Source organism: Scylla paramamosain, chromosome 6 (assembly GCF_035594125.1).
Source record: "Scylla paramamosain isolate STU-SP2022 chromosome 6, ASM3559412v1, whole genome shotgun sequence".
Taxonomy (NCBI): Eukaryota; Metazoa; Arthropoda; class Malacostraca; order Decapoda; family Portunidae; genus Scylla; species Scylla paramamosain.
In genome coordinates this window covers 14,740,738-14,764,496 of record NC_087156.1, presented here as the reverse complement: position 1 = coordinate 14,764,496, position 23,759 = coordinate 14,740,738, and the positions used below count along the sequence as shown (strand labels likewise).

The 23,759-nt window shown below is 41.1% G+C and overlaps 2 protein-coding genes across 14 annotated transcripts in view; one reads left to right on the top strand and one right to left on the bottom strand.

The window, feature by feature from the left end:
- The window catches only part of LOC135101336 (glycine receptor subunit alpha-4-like), a 97,698-nt gene extending 87,931 nt beyond the window's left edge, over positions 1-9,767 (top strand). For 3 of the 6 annotated variants that reach the window (XR_010269214.1, XR_010269217.1, XR_010269216.1), the window contains 8 exons: positions 3,261-3,484; positions 3,848-3,930; positions 4,085-4,219; positions 4,562-4,777; positions 5,731-6,059; positions 6,243-6,603; positions 8,275-8,354; positions 9,545-9,767. Coding sequence is in view for 2 of the 6 variants with exons in the window: in XM_064005190.1 (XP_063861260.1) it covers positions 3,261-3,484; positions 3,848-3,930; positions 4,085-4,219; positions 4,562-4,777; positions 5,731-6,059; positions 6,243-6,596 (1,341 nt within the window). In the remaining 4 variants the exon portion in view is untranslated. Of the gene's footprint in view, positions 1-3,260; positions 3,485-3,847; positions 3,931-4,084; positions 4,220-4,561; positions 4,778-5,730; positions 6,060-6,242; positions 6,981-8,274; positions 8,355-9,544 lie in introns of those variants that run through there. The other 3 variants (XR_010269215.1, XM_064005191.1, XM_064005190.1) reach the window with 3 other exon arrangements.
- Positions 8,125-22,675, bottom strand: LOC135101338 (protein BANP-like). Of its 8 annotated transcripts, none has more exons than XR_010269221.1 (7): positions 21,667-22,675; positions 15,695-15,804; positions 15,342-15,508; positions 14,453-14,558; positions 13,096-13,229; positions 11,785-11,942; positions 8,125-9,650 (listed from the first exon to the last, which is right to left on the bottom strand). XR_010269221.1 is itself a non-coding variant. In XM_064005193.1 (6 exons), exons 1-2 carry the CDS (start codon positions 15,819-15,821, stop codon positions 15,369-15,371), a joined length of 267 nt encoding a protein of 88 aa, XP_063861263.1. In that variant the 5' UTR covers positions 15,822-16,012; the 3' UTR covers positions 8,125-9,650; positions 11,785-11,942; positions 13,096-13,229; positions 14,453-14,555; positions 15,342-15,368. The 8 variants fall into 8 exon arrangements, 3 of the variants coding, with proteins under 3 accessions (XP_063861263.1, XP_063861262.1, XP_063861264.1); XR_010269219.1 differs by having other exon boundaries at positions 15,695-15,807; positions 21,667-22,674; XR_010269218.1 differs by lacking the exon at positions 21,667-22,675 and adding an exon at positions 12,605-12,698 and having other exon boundaries at positions 15,695-16,015.
- Positions 22,676-23,759: the final 1,084 nt, after the last annotated feature.

Here is a 23,759-nt window from a genome sequence, read left to right as displayed (position 1 = left end):
AGCTCTTCCTATTGTGTTAGTGTTAGACATGTAAATGCTAGCGTGTTGCACTCACTCACGGCTGCATATTAGAACAGGAAGGCATTCTCATTATCTGTGGAGCCTTTGTATATGATGCATGTAGTTCTCTCTCTCTCTCTCTCTCTCTCTCTCTCTCTCTCTCTCTCTCTCTCTCTCTCTCTCTCTCTCTCTCTCTCTCTCTCTCTCTCTCTCTCTCTCTCTCTCAGAATATGTATTCTATAAAATCATGTATCTTTACTTCCCCTGCCTCCCCATCGCTCCGCTAAAAATACGCTACATCAGGAAAATAAAGGTCAAGCCCTCTTTTTTTTTTTTTTTATTCTCTCCGGGGAAGCAAAGTGGTTCTTATTAGTGAGCGGGTTGGAGTTTTTAATCTTGTGTGTCCAGGATGACTTATGGTCTCACACTTTACCTGGAATCTTGTTAAAGAATTTTCGTTGTGTCGACACTGCAAGGGAAATAAAAATTAAAGTTGTCGTATGGAGAAACCGTGATTGCGAAGTGCAATACCACAGACGGTGAAAGGTGTGACTCGGTAAAATTCAAACATAGTATTGTTAATGATTTAGGTAATCTTTTGACAGTATCCTACTATACCTACTCACTGGGTACTAGCCAGAGCTTGTCTTGCTTAACAAAAATGTAAACACGTTAGAAGCACATGCTCTCGTCACTGCTTTTGAATTGTACAACACGCATGGAGAATAGCACAGGGTGGCAGTTTTTGTGGTGCAAAAATATGCATCAAGTAATCTAATTAGGCAACTCAGCAGCAAGAGTGTGGCGACGGAAGCAAAGTTGGTCGCTGGGGTAACGTGACAACTTTTCGTGTGTGTGTGTGTGTGTGTGTGTGTGTGTATGGGAAAGGGTGGTGTACACACACACACACTCACACTGGCACGTTACTTGTTTCCTGCGTCTTAATAACTGCATTCGAAAGATAAACGCGAAAATAAACCGTACTTTTATTCAGGGAAGATAAAAGATATTTTCACCCCCTCCCCTCCTCTCTCCTGAGCATCCTCCACAATTGTAACTGCTTCCCCTGAACAATGGCCTGAAAAACATCCTCACATGATACCGATGCTTGGAAACTGAATTGTTTACACTGGAAGATTAGATCGGCTGTTCTCACCTTAAGCCTATTGCGATTAGTTATCCACTTGTATTCCACTTCGTTTTTTCTTTATTATTACTCAGCTTTCCTCTTTATTCTTCTTAACGTGACCTTCGTTCAACTATTTCTCTCCCTCGTTCTTTGTTCTCTCTTATTCCTCCTACTCCTCCTCGTCGTCCTTTCTTTGCCTATTACAATTCATTCTCCGTTTGTACTCCTTCTCGGCCTTCATTTTGTCTTCATTCCTCCTCTTTCCTACTTCTGACTACCACTATTTTTTTCGGTGTCCGTTCTGCAAATCCACTTCCCTGTTCTTTGTTCTCCCTTATTCCTCCTCCTCCTCCTCCTCCTCCTCCTCTTCGTCTTAATCTTCATTCTCTCCCTTCTGTCTCCGGTCGCAGCCTTGTCTTTGTGTCGAGTCCGTCAGTCTCCTCGTTAATCTGCAGATCTGCGCCATTGCCACGACCAACTCCCCCAGAATTACTCGCGGCTTTAGGGAAAGACTTGGCGGGGGAAAGCCACGTCCAACACGAGACCAGCAGAGGTTATGACTCATGTTCGTGTGGATGTGGTATGAAAAAAAAATGAAGGAAGAAATAATTTTAATATGGTGGTTTCTCTCTCTCTCTCTCTCTCTCTCTCTCTCTCTCTCTCTCTCTCTCTCTTGAATGTCAAGCTAGAAATTGCATGTTTATATTTCGCATTCATTGCAGGCAGTGACGCAGATGCACAAAAAGTTATTTATCTCATGGGACTTCATACATATACAACTCACTGAGCTATTGATACATTGATACGATCATTACAAACTCGTGGATCCGCCAGTCTGCCATAGTCGATATGGTCCACTGAAAGTACGTACATCACCACCACCACAACCACCATCACCACCACCTCATGGTCACCATTGCACGTTCCTTACTCCTACGCGCGCAACGTCATTGGTTTAACTTTCTGACTGCTAATAACACCATGAAACTTATCGCTTCATTTGATTAAACTTGCATTATTCTACTAAAGCAAGCACTTATAAAGATTTGATTTCTCCCTGTCTGTCATGCCTTCAGTTCAACATTTTAATAAGCCTAGCCATAGCATTCAGAGGAGTGATAGTAAGATTAACACTACATTTGTTCCTCGGCTGTTGTGTCCTCTTCCTCAATATTTGCGTGACGGTCGCTTTAATATCCTGAGTGGGATGCGAACCTGGCTCGAAAGTAATTCTCCCTAACGCCTCCTACACACTTTTCCTCCCACATCCTTCCCTCGCCGCCAACCTTCCCAGCTCCCGCACGTTCTTGTAGAGTAATTCTCCCCAACGCCTCGCTTCCTACACGTTCTTTTCCGCCCACATCCTTCCTAGGTTCTTGTCCCTCCATGGCGTCTCCTCATTTTCTATGCATAAGTCACCTCCCTTTACTCCGGTGCTGGAATTTATGCAGCCTTATTTACATGTTGCTTCAATCAGTAGACGCAAGGTTAGTTTGCATTAATTCTCCCAGCGAAACTAGATGATTTAATTTACGGTACCAACGATAACTGAAGGTCACCTGGATGTGGCTCCCCTCAACTCATGTGCGTGCGTGTGTGTGTGTGTGTGTGTGTTCTATGTATTTTTTTTTTTTTTTTTTTACTTGTTTATATTTTTTACAAGAACGAGTCGAGCTCGTTTTGGGGACTGATAAAATATGTTTGGAAATCAGATTATTTAGCACAAGGTGTCATAATTCTGTATCATTTTCTATGTTCAAATGTGTTTGCTGATTCTTATTAATTTTGTCTATTATGCTCTATTTCTTTCCCATTTCTTCTCTAGTAACCCCAGGAACTGTTAAAATATTTATAGGAAAATCAGGATAACACAATATATCACTTGTTTCGTATTTTCTTCCTCTTCCCTATTCCTTATCTAGTATCTCCAGTAACTTAGAATATGTATACAAATCAGGATAGCACAATACATCACTCATCACAAGTTTGTTTAGTATCTTCTTTCTCCTCTCCATTCCTTATCCAGTATCTCCATTAACTGTTAAAATATATGTATGTAAATCAGGATAGCACAACAATACATCACTTCTCACAAGCAGTATTTCTGATGTGTACTGTGGCTGCTGTGCAGGACTACACTGTGGACCTGTACCTGAGGCAGAGGTGGCTGGAGCTGCGGTTTCTCAACAACTCCCTTACACGACCTGTGGATCTCAACGATCCAGTGTTGGTCAAGATGCTGTGGAAGCCTGAGGTGTACTTTCCCAATGCCAAGGAGTCTGACTTTCAGTATGTCACTGTGCCAAATGTTATGCTGAGAATCCACCCAGATGGCACCATCCTCTACATCCTCAGGTAATAACACAGCACATTTAACTATAGCTGCTCCTGTGTTGATTTGGTCTTAGCAAATGCCACGGCCACTGAGTGCTAGCCAGATTACTCCCAATTTTATGCATAAGAAAGGTGGAGATGATGTTCTCTGCATGTATTTATTTAATTCACCACCATTCATTCCTACCCAAAGCCCCTTATCTCTCTTATTCTACCTTTTGCATCTCTCTTTCCAGTATTGTAGGGAAGGCAAGGCCATGCATGCACTCACACCCAATTAAATAATGAGTAGAGTTCATGTGAGGAAGAGATCTGGTAGTAAAATTCACCTCATAGTCCATTCCTGTGTTATGTATGGGTTATCAAATAGTCATCCTCCTACAGACTGAAGCTGACATTCTCCTGCATGATGGATCTCTCCAGCTACCCACTAGACCACCAGACCTGCTACATTCAGATTGCCAGCTGTAAGTATTAGCACTAGAACTTCACTATTAAACCTGATGAAATGAGACACTGAAGCAGCTACAATGAAGAATATGAAAATTCATGCATATTGTCTTTGTAATTAACTCCATTATCTTTTTTCCACATCGTGTCATGAATGTGCGCCTGCTGCAGTTGTCAAGACCACACGTGAGCTGGAACTGACTTGGTATGAGGACTCTCCCCTCAAGATGTACCGGAGACTGAAGCTCCCTCAGTTTGAGATGAAAGAGATCAAGGCAGATGTATGTAATCAGTCCTTCCATATTGGTGAGTGACTGCAACATGTATATTAATGCTGTGGCATCCATATACTATCATGTAAATGAATGTTGATGGCTTGTCATGCATCCATTTTCAGAGCATCACAGAAATACTGAAAAATCTATTTGATGATGGAATAAATTTAGCCATGAGAGGTTCTCTAGCCAGGGACTGAACCCTTAACAAGTACTAATTGTATACATTGAGATTACATGAGTTTCAGTCATTCATGAGATAACTGTCTCCGGGCACTACAATCCCAACATTTGTAAGTGGGTACTACTAGAAAAATTTTATGTTGAGAAATACCCTACATGTATATGCATTATTTTCTTCTACTTATTACAGGCAATTATAGTTGTCTGCAAGCTGCATTTGAGCTTCGACGTAACATTGGATATCACTTGGTGCAGTCCTACCTGCCCACCTCCCTCATCGTGGTGGTGTCTTGGGTCAGCTTCTGGCTAGACGTGGATGCCATCCCTTCCCGTGTCACCCTGGGCGTCACCACTCTCCTCACTGTCTGCTCAGAGTCCACCTCTTTCAGAGACAAGATGCCGACAGGTGAGCAACTCATCAAAGATACCATGGTGAAAATAAACTGTAGTTAGGAAAAATCATGGCCTTCCTTGTGTCACACTTAGCTTTTTCTGATACCCATGTGGTTCTTAAACATTTTATTTTTTTTATTTCATGTTGAAGATACAGCTTCTCAAATTTCATGCTTTCTTTTATTCTGCATACAGTTGAGTCACTAAGATTACTTACATATTCAATACTGCCAATCTATTCTGCATTCACTTTTCTTTCAACATCAGTATTTTCTTCTCACACTTCTCACACTTAGGCCCCTTTCAGGGTCTGTGGTTTGTCACTGGCACTGTTAAAATTTCTAAAGTGCACATGTAGCTCTACACATGATCACTGGTGGTGCTGATAACACGTTTGAAGCTCTCCTTATCTTTTTAAGAAAATTATGTCTGAATTTAAATTCTTTCCCACCAATTCCTTGTCTTCTAACATTCTACAATACAACCAACCTTATTTACTTGCTGATTTACAGTTCTGGAGTAGAAAGTGTCAAATTAAGGCAGGCATTAGCAGTGCCACAGCCGTGCCTTGTACATACTGCTGAGATAGAGGAGTGACTAGCTACACATGAGCTATAACTGAATGTCAGGTATTGTGATGAGAGCACTAGTTCTTGTCATTACCCCACCATTAGCAAAGTCAACAACATACACATCTGCAACACTGCCTTTGTGGTTGTGGCTACTTGTGAAAGTCATAGGTCTCCAATATTTAGAAGCAATTTTGCTTAAAAAAAAAAAAACTCAGTTAAATTGACCCCATCAGAAAAGGTGTTTAAGATCCCTTAGCTATTTGTTTTACCAAATGAGCACTAAATTTACTTGTGCACAAATTCAGGGCATCTGATAGTTATCCTCTGCATGAACCTCAACTAGGTTCATGGGATATCCTCTGACAAAGAATGACTGAAGTCCTTTCTATTTCAGTGTCGTATGTCAAAGCCTTGGACATCTGGATGGGTTCATGCACAGCCTTTGTCTTTTTGGCACTGGTAGAGTTTACAGTTGTGAATCACATTGCTCGCCACCACCGCCGATTTCTCATCTGGGGTTCTGTATACTGGCGATCCAGGCTTTCCTCCATCAACCAAAACCAAAGTCTTCTTCAACCGAAGCAAAAGATGTCTGATGGAGCATCTTCTGTCAAGTGTTCTAATATTGGCGCTCTCTATACCTGTGCCCAAAGGTCTTCCTACGGAGGCAATGATGATGCTGGCAAGCATACTCGCAAGAAAATAGGCACACTTTCAACCGTTGTTAGTTGCTCAAGCTTGTAATCTTAAATTGTAATTTAAGAGATATTGCATGCTTATTGCTTATACCTTTCTGATGCAATGAAGTTTGAGACTCCTTTTTTTTTTTTTTTTTTTTTTTAGTCCATGATTTTATGCTTCCTGCAAGTCCTAAAAATTTTATTAATTATGTACATTTTGTAACAGGAAGCTCAGGCAGATGCCAGAAGGAACATCACACAAAACACAACAGTGGAGACAGTGGAGTGTCACACCACCAGCTTTGCAAGTGGCTCACAAGAGATGGGTCCTTCCAGTAGTGATGGAGCAACCCTGAACCCTGACAGCTGTACAGGCCCTGGCTCATATGACCTTGATGATGAAGATGAAGTGGTACAAAGTCAAGGTCTCAGTGATGCAGGAATCACCTGCCTGCCATCACATTGGCAGCAGGAAGCCCACATAGCAAAACTTATTGATAAGATTTGTCGGGCACTTTTCCCTGTCATGTTCATCTTCTTTAATCTCATTTATTGGTTATACTATCAAGTCCTAACTTGATCCATTGGTAAGGAGTTTCCCTTTCATAAGCTGTTCATTGTTATGACTTGAACCTATATCTGCATATGTACATCACAGGTCATGACCTCAAAGGGCCTGCTAGCCTCATTCTTAATCTCTTTACTGCCTCAATATACATCATGGATTTTCTCATGACATTTGCATAATATTCTCCTGAGGAGACATGTAATCCAATGATAAAACTCCATGCTTGAATTTGTAGCTCCACATGACATATGTTAAAAATTAAGGTTTTCTTTGCCATTTGCATGTTACTTTTTAAATCAAAGACAGCAGTGGGCTCCTTTAAGGATGAGATGCTTGAGCATCACTCTCTGTTTAATACAGCATCATCTCAAGCAGATATCAGACACACTATAGCATACTGAGTCTACGAACCAGACAGTTTACTGTTTGTTAGTATACAGAACTTCGTGATTGTGTACTGGCAACCAGTGACCTTGCCATAAAATAATAATTTTATACCTTTCACCAAGTACTTTGTCATTAATAGAATCCAAGCTTTTTCTTCCAAAATTATCCTCCTAGGATATTCTACTTAGTGACTTCCTTCAATTTCCAACAAGATCCTCCTTTAAACTTTGCTTAGCACACTTTGGTGAACTCACTCTCTTTTGGTTATCCAAATTCTTATTATACTATCTTTACTTTTATGCAAGACAATTATTGCCTTCCCTCATCCATCAGGCACTCCTCTCAGCATCCATGCAAGGTCACATTATCAAAAGCTTCCAAGTTACTGCTGCAGCTTTCCCATGTTTTAACACTTCCACAGTTATTCCATGTATACTTGTAGCTTTCAGTAGCTTTACCACACTTTTGAGTCTGGCTACACTGGCTCAACATGCTCCACTGACACCAACGAATTCGTTTACTGCTAACAACCATGCCGCTTTATTCGTCCACATTTATCAGCAAAGTGTTGTATGTCAGTCATGTTATTAGCAGTGAAATTTTTATCCTGTCATCATGTTTAGGCCATCTAGCAGTTGATCATACAATAATTTTTTAATATTCTTATTTTCCATTATGGGGCTGGACTGATAATGTTTCTTCCACCTTTTGCAGATGTAGATCTCTTTCTCTGACATTCAGCTTTCTTGTGTCTTCCCCCATACTCTCCAAGTTATCTTCAGTTTTCCCCTCTGATCTGCTTCCAGTATGTGCATATTCACAAATATTTTCACTTATGGGACTGCACAGGCTATGAATTTCTTCCACCATTGTAGGATGATCTCTCCTCTGACATTTAACTTTCTCGTGTCTTACTCCACTAAGTCCTCTTTAGTTTTTACACTGGTCTGCTTCCATTATGCATTCACTAATAAGTCGAGATCCTTGTGGAAGCTTGGTTGTATCATTGTTGAATGAGTATTTTGGCAATTCTTAATTAGTGTTAAAGGGAATGATTTAAAATATAGCCCATTTATCACAATGTCCTAATTTTTGGGTTCTTTGCTTTTAACTTTTTTTTTTTTTGCTTAACTGGATTAATTTATAGAAAAGATTTATACAAAACCTTTATTCATTATTTACCATGTTTGGGATACAGGCCTTGTATGCTTGATGTAGAAGCCAAAACATTACATAATGCTACCTATTAACTTGTATTATGTTGATCAACAATGAAAAGTAAATTTTACAGTATTTGTTTCAGAATGATGTACCATGTGATGAGTTTGGAGATCCTTAAGAGTTCCCCCATGGTGTGAGTGAGATGATGTATCCTGAGAGGAGGTGAGTGAGAACATTGTTTTTATCCTGATGGTAGTAGTGAGGCAACTGGTGGTGGTAACGTTGGTGGCAAATCCTGGTAGAATTAATGTGAGCATTGGTTGATGGTAATGGTGGTATGACATTTTAATCCTATATCTATCTATGGTGGTAATGGTGCTTCAACTTCATGATCCTAGTGGTGGTAGTAACTCCAGCACTATTTTCAGACATTTCAGCATCTCTTTGCAACGACTTTCAACAAATTCTAATGGAAATTATCAGGGGGTTTTCATGGCTGCTTTTAACTTCATGATCCTGGTGGTAGTAACTATTTTCAAACTTTTCAGCATCTTGCTTAAAACTATCAACAAATTCTAATGGGAGCTAATGAAGTTTTTCTGGGTATTTTCATGATTCTAGATATAGGTTTAACAAGGGTTCTGCATCATTATAATACTAATAATCTCTAAACAAACAAGGGTTCTGCATCATTATATAATACTAATAATCTCTAAACATTCTGCATCATTACAATACTAATAATCTCAATTGAAGTTGAAAACCATCCTTACATGAGGTCAGTGTCTTTCTGAATATATTACCTAGGTATTAGTTGAGATGGTATAACATGAGTCAGGCACACATTGGTTATACATAGAGCAGTGGATGGTGGTGGTAAGGGTAGTGGCTGTTATTTTTGCATGGTAGTCATGGTCACAAGTCGAGTAACCTTCTGCACTCAATTCTGTGTTTTGTTTTCCATCAATTTAAAGTTCTCTGATCTGTGGAGGATATTGTAATACTTTATAATTAGATTGTAAATCTTATCATAGAACTTCATATTGAAAACCTTAAACAGTAGAAAAGTACGTTATTCAGCTATTAACTCGGACTACCATGCTGTACTGGTTTTCTTGTTACTTGTCATCCAGTCTGCCATCCTTATAGATCAAGGAACAGCTTTCCCAGGCATAAATTATAACATGTCCTAATCAATCTCTAGTAAATACACTGCATACGACATTTCAGAATATACAGACCTACAATGATATTCACCTATACACTGGCTGACATCCAGCTCAAGGATTATACCTCTCAAACATTTTATGTAAACATGGTCATCTCCAGATCCAGAGATGTCCCCCACATCAGTAGGCTTACTAACTATAGTAGATGTAATAACTGCTCTATCATGATAACTACTATTCCAGAGCCAACTTGGTGCAGAATCCAGCATCTTGCTACCCATGAACCTTCTGCACTGTGGCATGAAACAAGTCTTCCCAAGTCTGCAGCCGCACCTATTGAAGTCAGACGCTACAAGGAAGACACCATCCTTCAACAAGTGGCATTAACACATGGAAACCATAATATCTAGCCCACCTGGATTGGTGCTAGATGAGATAGCATCCATGCTTAACAAAAGCCTGCTATCATGAGGCATGAACACAGTTGTTGTGAATTATACAAATCTTTGTTCTAGGTGTAAAAACTTGCCATCATGCTGTTTAATGCTAATCCTTCATTGCACAGCTGTTATAAGCATTGTATATAGTATTTCAGATTCTTCATTACCCATAAAAATTAACACAGGCAAGAAAAATTAACATGGGTTGTTGTAGTTACAATATTAGGACTAGAGAAATCTACTTCCAAATAACAGTGTTAGAGAAATCTACTTCCAAATAAGTGTATGAACACATTTTCAACATGGCATGTAATTTCATTAGCATTTACAGATATGCATGAACACAAGTTATATCAATTCTTCCATGCCTCACTATCGTTATGTTCATGCCCTCCATCTTGGTAATTAGTCATATTATGGATATATAACAGTGGCAGGGTTATGAAGTAACTCTTACCCTCTACTGTGTGCTTTTTCTGCAACATTAATTTTCCATTTTGTTGAAGTATTTTCCTGTCTTTCATGTACAATGACTGCAAGATAAAGGCCATGTACAGTACTATACTAACACTGCCAATGTGTATCTATACTATGACACTAAACAAAGAAAGACTGATATGATGATGATAATGAAAGTAGGAAAGATTTCTTGAACTGTGTGTTCAAGTATGTCCTAAAAGGAAGTTACAATGCATACACAATGAGAACATTTCAACTCGCTTTGTAGTTTCAAACTTTTGTTTTCCATTCTTGATGCCATGCATTAACTAACAACATGCAAGGAAAATTTTTCTTAGATAATGCAAAATATACACAATGATGGCATCAATGATTATTATTAGCATTAACAACAGCATGATTATTTTTTAATATTTTAACAGCATGGTCAAAAAGATTTTTCATATAATTTCATAAGGACTATGTGTGTTCCCTTATAATAGAGTAGCCAGATGTACAAGAATAATGATGAGTACTACTCTCAGCAGTCACCCAGGTGGGCTGGAAATAAATCTGAAGTGTGCCGACATGTAAAAATATGATTTGAAGGAACATGCACACTAATAAATTACGTAAATTATTTTACGTACACACTAGCAAGTGATTTTATGTATCCTGCTTCTAAATCCTACCTGTTCCCTCAGTCTTACTCCCTTCATGAATATCCCTGAGGCGAATCATGATGCCAGCATTCCTCCATAAGACCCATCAAACTCCAGGGTCAGCCACTTGGTGATCATCAGGTTTTCACCTGATTCTTTGAATGACTGACCACTGGTCAGTTTTAACTGAGTCTAGAGAGAAACATGACTTTTCTTATCAAATGCATCATCTCTTTCCTTACCCACTCCACAGTTATGAGTCATGCATCTATTACTTGGATGTGAAGATTACCTGTAATGTCCGAGACATGCACAAGCAAGACTAATATAGTGAATGAGTGAGTGCTACAAATTTAGGGCCCAGTATTAAGGAACACTGGTTTAAAGCACTGGCTTAAGCACACTGGCTTAAATCCAGTCAGTAACAACATGCCAAGTTTAAGACTTCTATAGAGCATGAGACCCCCCCCCCCCCACAAACATGGTAACAGATGGCATCCGAATGGCATCCGAAGATCAGTGACATGACTTTTTTGCTCTCAAAAGGTGCCAATGAGAGAAAAAATCCCACGATTATAGTAAGACAAGTGAGGGAACAGTCCCATGCTTCTCGAGGAAGTCAGTGTCCATGGCAGAGTGTATCACGCTCTCCCAAAACCTCAAACTCGGACGCCAAGCAGTGTATTGTGACTGGATTTAAGCCAGTGTGCTGACATATTTCCTTAGTACTGATTTAAGCCAGTGTGCCAACATATTTCCTTAGTACTGAGACTTAATATTGTAGCACTCAGTCACTCACTATACTAACCTCACGTGTGCATATCTCAGACATCACAGGAAATCTGCACATGGAAATTGTGTGTAACTCACAGCTGGAGAGTGGGTAAGGGTGAAAGCAGTTCATGAGAAAATGTTTCTCCAGGCAAGCATACTAAAAACTGACCATTTTTTGTCATCCAGGGCATTGGATGAGAACTCCAATGTTGCTGTACAGTAGTGATCTTTCTTGTATGGCTTGTCCATGATGAATACAGTGACAATGTAGAGGTGCTGACTGTCAAGACAATAATGCCATCCTGTAATGGGCAGGAAGCAGACAACCTGTAAAAGCAAGCTGAATTCAGAACAAGCTATACCACTTTGGGAATAACTCTGTAACAAAGACTCTACTAAATCAGAGTGTTTCATACCTTCCATTAATTTCTGTCAATGAATAATGAAGACATTTCCTTTTGTACCTAACACAAAAGTCTCCATCAGAGTGCTGGCCTCCAACACAGACTGTCATGTCACACTCCATAGGTCCCACCCCATGGTCACCTTCCACCTCAATGACATACACTAAATCATTAATACTAGATAAAAGTAACTATGTAAATTCACAGTAATGCTGTCAGTGGCAAATATCACCTTTCCAGACATGGAAGGTAACTATGGGGCACAGCCTATGGAGTTACATCATGATACACTTATGCAGGAGGCCACCTCTTTGACACCAAATTTAATGCTGCACCCTAATTGATCACTTTTGTTATTAAAGGATAGTGACAAATTTGGAGGTCTGACACAATCTTCAACACACAAGTCTAATCCAACAGTCAGCTACAGAGTTACTTCCCTTAAAAAAAAAAAAGGCAGCAATCTCAGAAGCCCATAACAGTGTGAAGCTCTTTTTTCCCATAAAATATCAGTTTGGTTACCACTGGTGTTAACTTCCTCAATTCCTGCAGGAGCTGTTTGTTTTTTTCTATACATGTACGTACAGTGTGCTAGTAGTAGTAGTAGTAGTAGTAGTAGTAGTAGTAGTAGTAGACACCCTCCCTCTCTCAAACACACACTCCCCTGCTGCCCTTCTTCCTGTTAGGGTCAAATGGTGGGGTGTGGTTGGTGGTGTGAGTGTGGATGCTTTGTGTGTACACACACACAAAATTACTAACTTGTATATAGGAAAGAAATAAGACTATCTTTATATATAAGTTAAAGTTACATACAAAAACTAACTTGTGTACAAAAACTATCTTGTATATAACACTAACTTGTATATAAAGACTCTAACTTATAAAACACACAAAGACACACAAAGAAATTAACCCCAACACACAAAAACAAAAAAATAAATCAAAACACAAGAAACCAAAACAAGTAACACACAGAAATCAATCAAAACACAACAAAAAACACACCCAAAACACAAAAACACACAAAACCACACAGTCCCAATCACCACCACTACCACCACCAGGCCATCACCCACCCAGCATTGCCAGTGTCAACTTTCATGGGTTTCTTCTTGTCCTTGTTCTTGTTGATGTATTCCTTCAGCTTCTTAAGAGGTGTGGTCAAGGTGTTGCTTGCACTTTGCTCTGATGCTCTCCTTCATCCTCTCATCTGTTGGCCAATTGCATAGTTAGTAAATGTTATGCCTTGTAATTGAGGTTTGATTGGTTTCCCTATTTATTTTTAATAGTTTTCTACTGGATTTTTAATAGTTTTTCTACTGGTTTTTAATGATTTTCTACAAGTTTTGAATGGTTTTCCTATATCTATTTGGTTTTGTTTCTATAGTTGGTTCTCTTTCCTTTGCTCACTTTTAATGGCCTTGTTTCACAACACAAAGGGGCAGTCACAGCCTGCCCTCTAAAGACAACTCTCTTCCTTTACACAAAACTACATGCACCTAATTACACACACACACCCTTCACTCAAAATTCTGAATTAAATATGGCCACTCCTATACCAGCCTCGGACCCCCATCTGGGGAGGGAACCACAAATGTCCCCAGATCAGATTGATCTTCTGATATTGACCACAAGTGTCTTGACACCCCCATTAACTTTTTCTTCATTAACCTCTGCAAAATTCATGGCCTCAGATCTAGTTTTCAATCTGTAGAACACCACCTCTCCTCTACTAAACTTCATCTTCTTTTCTCACTGAAATACAGGTGTCTGAGGCAACTGACAGTAGCTCCTTTTCTGTTCCCTCCTACTTTCTTTATCCTCATTTTCAATCTCAAGATGGATGTTGCATCTATGAGTGCAACAACTTAACCTGCTCTCATGCCCACACTCTTGAATCTTCCGAGTTTTCCACCATCTGGCTACAACTACGGAGTCACTCTGAAACTAAATTTATCTGTGCTGTGGGGGGATTGAGTGATGACCTGTAAGGAAGAGACAGGTCAGGTGTGTGTTGGGTTACTTTTTTTTTTTCTGTAATTGGAGGACTGGCTAAACAAAAAGAGCAAGAAATAGGCCTGTTGAGAGTGCAAGTTTCCCTTCAGGATGTGTATAAATCTCAGAACTGATAAAATATTGCATTAGGGAAAAATATTTGTTAATTCTGATGCTAGGTTGTCATTTTACCTTAGCTTGTTGTATCTGAAAGATAGATAGTATGTAGAATTGTCACTTTCAAAAATAAAATGTCTTGATAAAATACAGATGATTTCCTACTATACAGCAAATATAGTGCTTCTCATGATTTTTCCAGCTGTCCTTCCCTTTCCTGCGTCCTGGTAAGAACACAGAACATCTGATATCTGACAAGAACTAGCAATTGTCACCATAACAGCCCAGGAAATTAAGTATTTAGGAGTGTCCATAACTTGCCTTCACATCACTGAGGTCAAGATTGGAGTCCTGCAGGGAGTCAAAGTTGAAGGCGATGTCCTCAGTAACAGTCAAGTCCTTGCACACTGGTGAGGTGAGGTGCCTGCTGCCAGAGTGGGAACATACATCACACACAAGCTAACACTAGTGCTGAGAATTTAAGCTCTTCTGCTCCTACCCTCCTCCACATATAACACCTAATACATAAAATTTCTGCTCTTTTCTCTTCCATGTATAAATAATAATACAAACTAATACAAACAACATGACACTATATGATTTTGGCTACACAACTACACCTTAACTGCAGCTAATGCATTTTCCTAACCTATAAATTATGAAAAAAAAACATTGTAAATAAGCAAGTTTCTCTGTAATCTACTGATCCCTTGTCTGGTAAATAAATGGAATAAAAGAGCTAAGTATACCTATTAATCCATTCCCTCTCTCTCTCTCTCTCTCTCTCTCTCTCTCTCTCTCTCTCTCTCTCTCTCTCTCTCTCTCTCTCTCTCTCTCTCTCTCTCATGGTGCTATTAAATCTGCCTCTCTTTGTTGTAGTGCTGTCTGTTTGTTTCTTTGTTGCAGTCCCATCTTTGTTTATCTGTCTGTCTGTTGTAGTGCTCTCTCTCTCTCTCTCTCTCTCTCTCTCTCTCTCTCTCTCTCTCTCTCTCTCTCTCTCTCTCTCTCTCTCTCTCTCTCTCTCTCTCTCTCTCTCTCTCTCTCTCTCTGTTGCAGTACTGTCTATCTGTATGTCTGTTTGTTGTAGTGCTCTGTCTGTCCATCCATATTGTGCCAGTGAAGAAATTCTCTCTCTCTCTCTCTCTCTCTCTCTCTCTCTCTCTCTCTCTCTCTCTCTCTCTCTCTCTCTCTCTCTCTCTGTCCCCCTCACCCAATGCTTGGGCTGGATCACCATGCTTCAGATGTGCCACTTCCAGGTGGAGTCCATGCTCTGACAAATCTTATGCCACAGTTTCAAATTCATGTTGAATTTGTATTGTTGATAACACCTGATGCCGAACATCATGAGGGGATTCAGCTGCTGCTCCTTCCACCAGCCTGGGGAGTGAGGGGCACTTAGTAGTGATGCAGGACATAGAGACACATTGAAGAAAGTGTTGCATGGAAGGAAAAGAATGAGTGATGACAACAGAACTTTCACATACACACCATTCACACTCTCAGCCCTGTTGGCCCCTAGAATAACAAATGAATGAGTGAATAAGAATGATGGCAAACACTCACTTGTGCTGGAGAGGTTTGAGGTGGCCAGCATGTCCTTGATGAAGAGGTAGTCCAGTAGGATGAGGGCCATTTTCTCTGCCATGATGCAGGTGGAGTTGATGTGCACCAGGCTTCTGATCCAGTACATACATATACACACACAAGAGATACAATAAGCGAAACAATGACAATGGAGATATTTGAAGAATACAATAAAGAAGGGTTGACATTAGAAACACTCACGGAAAAAAAAGCTTAAGTGGATCTTTTTAATATTTTACATATAAAAATTTAGTCTTATATCACATTGATAAAGTATATATATATAGAGAGAGAGAGAGAGAGAGAGAGAGAGAGAGAGAGAGAGAGAGAGAGAGAGAGAGAGAGAGAGAGAGAGAGAGAGAGAGAGAGAGAGAGAGAGAGAGTGAGAGAGAGAGGAGAGAGAGAGAGAGAGAGAGAGAGAGAGGAGAGATGGCTCCCTACTTGATGAAGCACTTTTCCTATCTATATTCCTAACAAAAAGCAACACCTGTCATCTTTTTTTTGTGGCAGCTGTCATTAGCAAGAGCTGCCTTTAACATGAACCTTGGGCCTGCCTTCTTCCTCTCCCCCTCCACATCCCAATTCCTGTCCCTCTCCCCATCCACCATGCTTCTCATACCTCCTTCATAAATGCATACATACAGTGAGAGAGAGAGAGAGAGAGAGAGAGAGAGAGAGAGAGAGAGAGAGAGAGAGAGAGATGAGAGAGAGGAGAGAGAGAGAGAGAGAGAGAGAGAGAGAGAGAGAGAGAGAGAGAGAGAGAGAGAGAGAGAGAGAGAGAGAGAGAGAGAAGAGAGAGAGAACATAAGAACATAAGAAATAAGGGAAGCTGCAAGAAGCGACCAGGCTTACACGTGGCAGTCCCTGTATGAAACACACCTACCTATTTCCATCTGCTATCCCCATCCATAAACTTGTCTAATCTTCTCTTAAAGCTCTCTAGTGTCCTAGCACTAACTACATGATTACTGAGTCCGTTCCACTCATCTACCACTCTATTTGAGAACCAATTTTTTCCTATCTCCTTCCTAAACCTAAATTTTTCAAGCTCGAACCCGTTATTTCTTGTTCTACCCTGGTTGCTGATCCTAAGAATTTTGCTTACATCTCCCTTGTTATAACCCTTATACCACTTAAAGACTTCTATCAGGTCCCCTCTTAACCTACGTCTCTCTAAAGAATGTAAATTTAACAGCTTCAACCTCGTCTCGTAAGAAATACTCCTCATCCCCTGTATCCTTTTAGTCATTCTCCTCTGTACTGATTCTAATAGACCTATATCTTTCCTGTAATGTGGGGACCAGAACTGCACCGTGTAGTCTAGATGAGGTCTGACCAGCGCCAAGTATAACTTTAATATTACTCCCAGCCTTCTACTTTTAACACTCCTAAAAATGAATCCTAGTACCCTATTTGCCTTGTTTCTGGCTTCTATGCATTATTTCCCTAGACGGAGTTCAGAGCTAACTATAACTCCTAAATCTTTCTCGTACCCTGTACCTACCAGAGTTTGGTTGTTTAATGTGTACCTATTGTGTGGGTTTCCTCTACCTACGCTAGCACTTTGCATTTATTGATATTAAATTGCATTTGCCATCTATCTGTCCATTCATTCATTCTATCTAAGTCTGCCTGCAAGGCGATGGCATCCGATTCTGACCTAATTAATCTACCTATCTTTGTGTCATCCGCAAATTTACTAACATCACTACTAATTCCACTATCCAAGTCATTGATATACATTAGAAATAACAATGGCCCTAATACTGATCCCTGTGGCACCCCACTAATTACATGACCCCACTCGGATTTCGAGCCGTTTATTACCACTCTCTGTTGCCTGTTACCAAGCCATGACCCTATCCAGCCTAACACCTTCCCATCTATCCCGTGTGCCCTAACCTTTCTCAGGAGCCTTTGATGGGGTACCTTGTCAAATGCTTTACTAAAGTCCAGATATAAGATATCATAACTATCACCATTATCTACTGCCTCGTACACCTTACTGTAAAAACTTAACAAGTTTGTCAGGCAAGACTTCCCCTTCGTAAAGCCATGCTGTGACTGATTTATCAAGATATGTTTGTCTAAATGTTCCCTAATGTTCCTCGCTATTATTGACTCTAACATTTTACCTACAGCTGAAGTTAAGCTGACAGGTCTATAATTAGACGCTAAAGTTTTATCTCCTTTCTTAAAGATGGGTACTACATTAGCCTGCCTCCATATTACTGGTACCTCACCCAACTCCAGTGATTTCCTAAAGACAGAAACTAACGGCTCACTAATAATCTCTTTACATTCCTTAAGTACTCTGGGATATATTTCATCAAGTCCTGGTGACTTGAACTTTTTAGCCTATCTATCTCCTGTTCCACTATCTCCCTAGTTATGGAAATATCTGTCAGCTTCTCATTCTCATCTACTCTAAACACCTGTTCACTATCTGGCATATCCTGCATGTTTTCCTGGGTGAAGACAGTTAAAAAATAATCATTCAGAAGTTTACTAATCTCCTCCCCAGAACTAACCAGCTCCCCATCTGCTGCCTTTAATGGACCTACAGTATCCTTATTCTTCGTCCTGTATACCTGATAAAATCCCTTGGGGTCCGTCTTCGCCTGGCTGGCTACCTTTGATTCATAATTGTCCTTAGCTATCCTTGTTAACTTCCTGAGAGAGAGAGAGAGAGAGAGAGAGAGAGAGAGAGAGAGAGAGAGAGAGAGAGAGAGAGAGAGAGAGAGAGAGAGAGAGAGAGAGAGAGAGAGAGAGAGAGAGAGAGAGAGAGAGAGAGAGAGAGAGAGAGAGAGAGAGAGAGAGAGAGAGAGAGAGAGAGAGAGAGAGAGAGAGAGAGAGAGAGAGAGAGAGAGAGAGATGGGGGGGGTGGCAGTGGGGCTTAAATGGAGGAGATAGGGAGGGGGTATGAGAAATGTAGAAACAAGGAGGGAGTGGGGATGGGTAGACAGACATGGAGTGGGGTTCACAAAGATGTGACTTAATTGACATGTCACAACTTCTGGCCTTTGATATTTACCCATTAAAATTCCAGGAGCTGACATGTGGCTTTACCTAAAAATATGGGTAGGAAGGCTGCTTCAAGTAGGGAGCCATTTGTACATATACATAAAAAATGTAAAAGTAGTCAAGCCTGACCTGTTCATTTCCTGTACAGTACAAGTTAACACAGGCTTTGCCCAACCAGACCAACCTATATCAATATGACCTCAACAAGTGTCTGTTCTTCAGATAACACTTCATACCTTTTGTTTCAATCTAGATTACTTTTTAATTGCTTCTTTTAAACTGATTTACATATAAAAATGAGGGATAAACAAAAATAAGTAAAACCCAAGACCCAATAAAATCTCCAAAAAAACAATAAAACCCAAAAAAACCCAGTGATTTAGGTTATTTTTTAAATCTGGTTTTTCTTTAAATACAACTGTCAACAAACTGGAGAAGGAGAACAGAACAGCGACCATCCATCTGCCACAGCAGCGACAATGTGGTCTGAAAGGAAACTTGGTGCTGTGAGAGAGAGAGAGAGAGAGAGAGAGAGAGAGAGAGAGAGAGAGAGAGAGAGAGAGAGAGAGAGAGAGAGAGAGAGAGAGAGAGAGAGAGAGAGAGAGAGAGAGAGAGAGAGAGAGAGAGAGAGAGAGAGAGAGAGAGAGAGAGAGAGAGAGAGAGAGAGAGAGAGAGAGAGAGAGAGAGAGAGAGAGAGAGAGTAGGTGACAAGACAGCACCCTGAGGAACACCACTGTCAACTGACTCAGCTTCAGAGATGGATGATGGGGCAGGGATGCTGGCAAGCTGAAATAAAGGAGGGAAAGATGAACAATTCAAGATTTGAGTGAAGAGTTCAGCCTCAGAGATGGATGAGGGGGCAGGGGTGTTGGCAGGCTGAAATAGAGGAAAAGATGAACAAGTCAAGATATTGGAGGTGTTTTTGACAAGGTGCCACAAGTCAAGAGGGGAGTTAAATCAGGAAAGGTTTTAACACTTTATGATGACAAGGGAGTGTTTGGCTGGCTGCAGTACAGACTTGGCATGATTCCAGGCAAAGGTGTGGGTGTGTATGGAAGCAGGGTGTGTGTGTGTGTGTGTGTGTGTGTGTGTGTGTGTGTGTGTGTGTGTGTGTGTGTGTGTGTGTGTGTGTGTGTGTGTGTGTGATTCACCTACACTTGTCTGCTGGTCACCTAGCCAGCCGTTACCCTACAGAAAGAGCTCAGAACTCATAATGACCGATATCTGGGTAGGACTGACACCACTTACACACCACACACTGGGACAGCGAGGTCACAACCCCTAGGGTTACATCTTGTACCTATTTGCTGCTAGGTGAACAGGGGCTACACATAAAGAGGCTCGGCCATTTGCCTCGCCACTCCTAGGATTTGAACCCGGGCCTTCTTGGTTGTGAGCCAAGCGTGCTAACCACTACACTAAGTAGTGTGTGTGTGTGTGTGTGTGTGTGTGTGTGTGTGTGTGTGTGTGTGTGTGTGTGTGTGTGTGTGTGTGTGTGTGTGTGTGTGTGTGTGTGTGTCAACCCTACCCTACCCTACCATAACCTAACCTAACCTAGGAGAGTTGGATCCGGAAAGGTTTTGACACTTTCTATTGATGAAGGAGAGTTTGGCTGACTAGAGGTTAGTCTGGTCATGTTGGGTTAGGCAGTGGTGTGTGATAGCCAGCTGGCAGCCAGGGTGGCAGTGACCCAAGCCCCCATCTCCTCAGAAACTAATGATTATGATAAAAACAAGCAGATTAATACAAAACAGACCTAAATGTGCCAGAACAAAACAGCTTGGTCTTCACAAACAACACAGCAACAACTGACCGTGTTTCCCCAGAAAGGATTGGCCACCGCCCCCTTGGTTACCAGTCCCCCCAAGCTGTTGCCCCCTTGGCCACTATTCCCCCAGAGGTCTGGTCACTGGCCACCCTGGCCACCAGCCGGCTGTCACGCACCACCACCTAACCCAACCTGACCCACCCTAACCTAACCAAACTAACTTAACCTAATCTAACAACATATCCTAATGAAACAAACAACCTAACAACCAAATTTGACCTAACGTAACCAAACTTAACAAGACTAGGATAAATAGACAGAATGAAAGTAACAGACAGCACACCAGTTATCACCAGTGCACACAGTGGGCACTGGACACACAAGGCAAGACACTGCAGGAATTGATAAAAAAAAAATATGGTAAATTTATAGTTTAAGCCAATGTCCCCAATCTCTACCCACGGCCCACAGCGTTATTATTAATTTCCGACAAGTAATGTAATCATTAGAAATGATGTGAATAGTGAGAACAAAATGAGGTAGGTTATTATCACGTAGTGTGTAATGGCTTAAACTATGATAAAACCCTAACCTAACCTAACCTAACGTAACAACTGAAGTTCAGGCAACAATACACCATTTATGTTTACCTGTGGACTTAGAAAAAGTTGAGAGCGCTGTGCATTCCCAGGCCTATTGTGGCGTTATTATTAATTTCCGACAAGTAGTGTAATCATTAGAAATTATGTGAATAGTGAGAACAAAATGAAGTAGGTTATTACCACGTAGTGTGTAATGGCTTAAACTATAATAAAACCAAATATATATATATATATATATATATATATATATATATATATATATATATATATATATATATATATATATATATATATAATAAATAAAATAAATAAACGTCATACATTGAAACCTATTTTTTATTGTTATTTCCAATTTTACCATACATCTGAGGTTATTCAATGACACTTCAGTTATTAACGTGTCCTCTCCTCACCACCCAGCGTCCTAAAACATGTGTTAAAATTCGTAGTGTCTTAAAATGGCCGCAACAAGATCGTTCTTACACCATCTCAAATAAAACCTCTTATTCTACCATTATTTCTTACCTATCTAAAATCTTAAGTTTGAACAATGATACCTTATTTATTTACGAATCCTTTCTTCACCGCCCAGCATCCTACGACGCCTCAGTGTCTTAAATTGATGGGTGAAGTGAGAAAGCCAGAGGAGTGTCTTGGTCTGGTCTGGGTCTTGGTCTGGGTCCTCCTGTGAAGACTTGCGAATCAGCTGAGAGTTTTGTGGTTTATTTTCTCTTGCCTGTGTGCTGAAATACCCTGAAAATGGTGATGAGTGCGTGTGATTCATGCGAGGAGAGTGCGGCGAACAGGCAAAGGACTGTGGCATGCGAGAGATGCATGGCCTGGTTCCATTTAGCCTGTGTGGGCATGAGGAAGACCAACATGAAGGCGCTGGGGTTCAAGCTTCTGGTGTTCCTCTGCAGGGAATGCCTGAGCAAGAGCCTCAATGAGTGGAGGAACCAGGATGAGGAAAAAGAAGAGAGAGTGGAGCAGAGCACCCAGACAGAAAACCTGATAAAAGAGGCAGAAGCACAGACGACGAAGACTGAAGAGAGGAAAGACCAGCAAGAAGTGGTGGAAGTGGCTAGAATAGACACCCAAGAAAGAAGAGAATGGTAATCAAGGAAGCCCCAGTACGTGTCATTGGAGACAGCATGGTAAGGAAGACTCCCGACTTTGTGAGAAGGGAAATTGAGTGCACCAGCATGGGAGGTGCTAAGATCCAAGACGTCAAGAGGAAAGTCAAGAAGTGCAAGAAATGGAAGAGAGAAACCTGCTAGTGATTCAAGGAGGAGGCAACAACTTATTAGAGGCAGGTGCTGAAGAAACAGTAAAGGAAGTGATAGAAGCAGTGAGGGCAGTAGAAGAAAAGAAGATGTGTGTGGCTGTGGTGGGGGTCCTGCAGCGCCCACGGGAAAGAGTGCAGTACGAGGTCAGAAGAGAAACAAACCGCAAGATATGCATGGAACTCATGAAAGTCAAGATGGAATGGATGGCAGAGAAGAAGGGCAACGTGAGCTTCCTAGACATTGATGGGATCCTCGACCAGGACAAATTCTACGGGTGAGACAGGCTCCACCTCATCCACAACGGGAATGAGAGGCTAGGACGTCGACTGGCCGAGTGGATGAGGGCGAGGCAGGTGTGTTGTGTGGACGGGGCATGACGAGGAGGACCCACTGATGTCAGCAAACATGGAAGAGAAGAGACTAACCAGGCAAGTAAATGTGTGAAGATTGGCTGTATGAATGTGAGAGGATGGGGTGTGGGCAAGTTTGAGGATGTATGCAAGGAGCTCAGGGAGTGGAGGTTCAGCTTAGTCGGGCTCACTGAGACTCACCTGAGAGATGATGTACGAATGGAGGGATGTGAGTATGTTATGATTGGAAAGAGGCGTAAGACACATGAAACACTGGGAGGAGGTGTAGCCCTACTCTACAAGAAAGAAAGAGGACTGAAAGTAGAGGAGATTGATGTGGGGGAGTGTACAAGTAGTGAGGATGTGCTTGCAGTCAGAGTGGAATGCATAGATGGTCGTGGCAGACCAGAGAAGGTGGTACTGGTGGTAGCGTACATGACTCATGGATGAAAAAGCAGAGAGGGAAAATAGGAGGAAGTATGACATACTTAAGAAAGTTGTGAGAGAGCATAGAGAGGAGAGAGTGCTAGTTATGGGTGACATGAATGCACATGTGGGAATACTGGGGGAACAGGTGAACAGGAATGGTGAAATGCTTGGAGAGTTTGTTGATGAACTGGAGCTGGAAAATCTGAATGTTACATTGGCTGAGGAGCATGTGACTTGGAGTGCAAGAGAGCAGCAATCTGCCATTAACTACATGTTGGTGAATGGAAGAATGTGTGAAATTGTGTCGCATATGTGGATAGACGAGGATGGTTTAGTTGATATTGTGTCTGATCACAACATGCTGGTAGTGGAGTGCTTGATGCAGGGTGAAAATGAAGTGAAAGTGGCAAGTAAGAAAAAGAAGTGGAGACTGAGAGATGTAGGGTGGGAGAACTTTCAGGTTGATCTGAGTGAGAGAAGCTGGGACGATGTAAGTGTGCATGACGTGAAGCATCTGAATGAGAAACTGGTTGAGGACGTGAGGGGTGCTGCTGAGAACCAGATAGGGTTTGTGAGAGTAGGTAG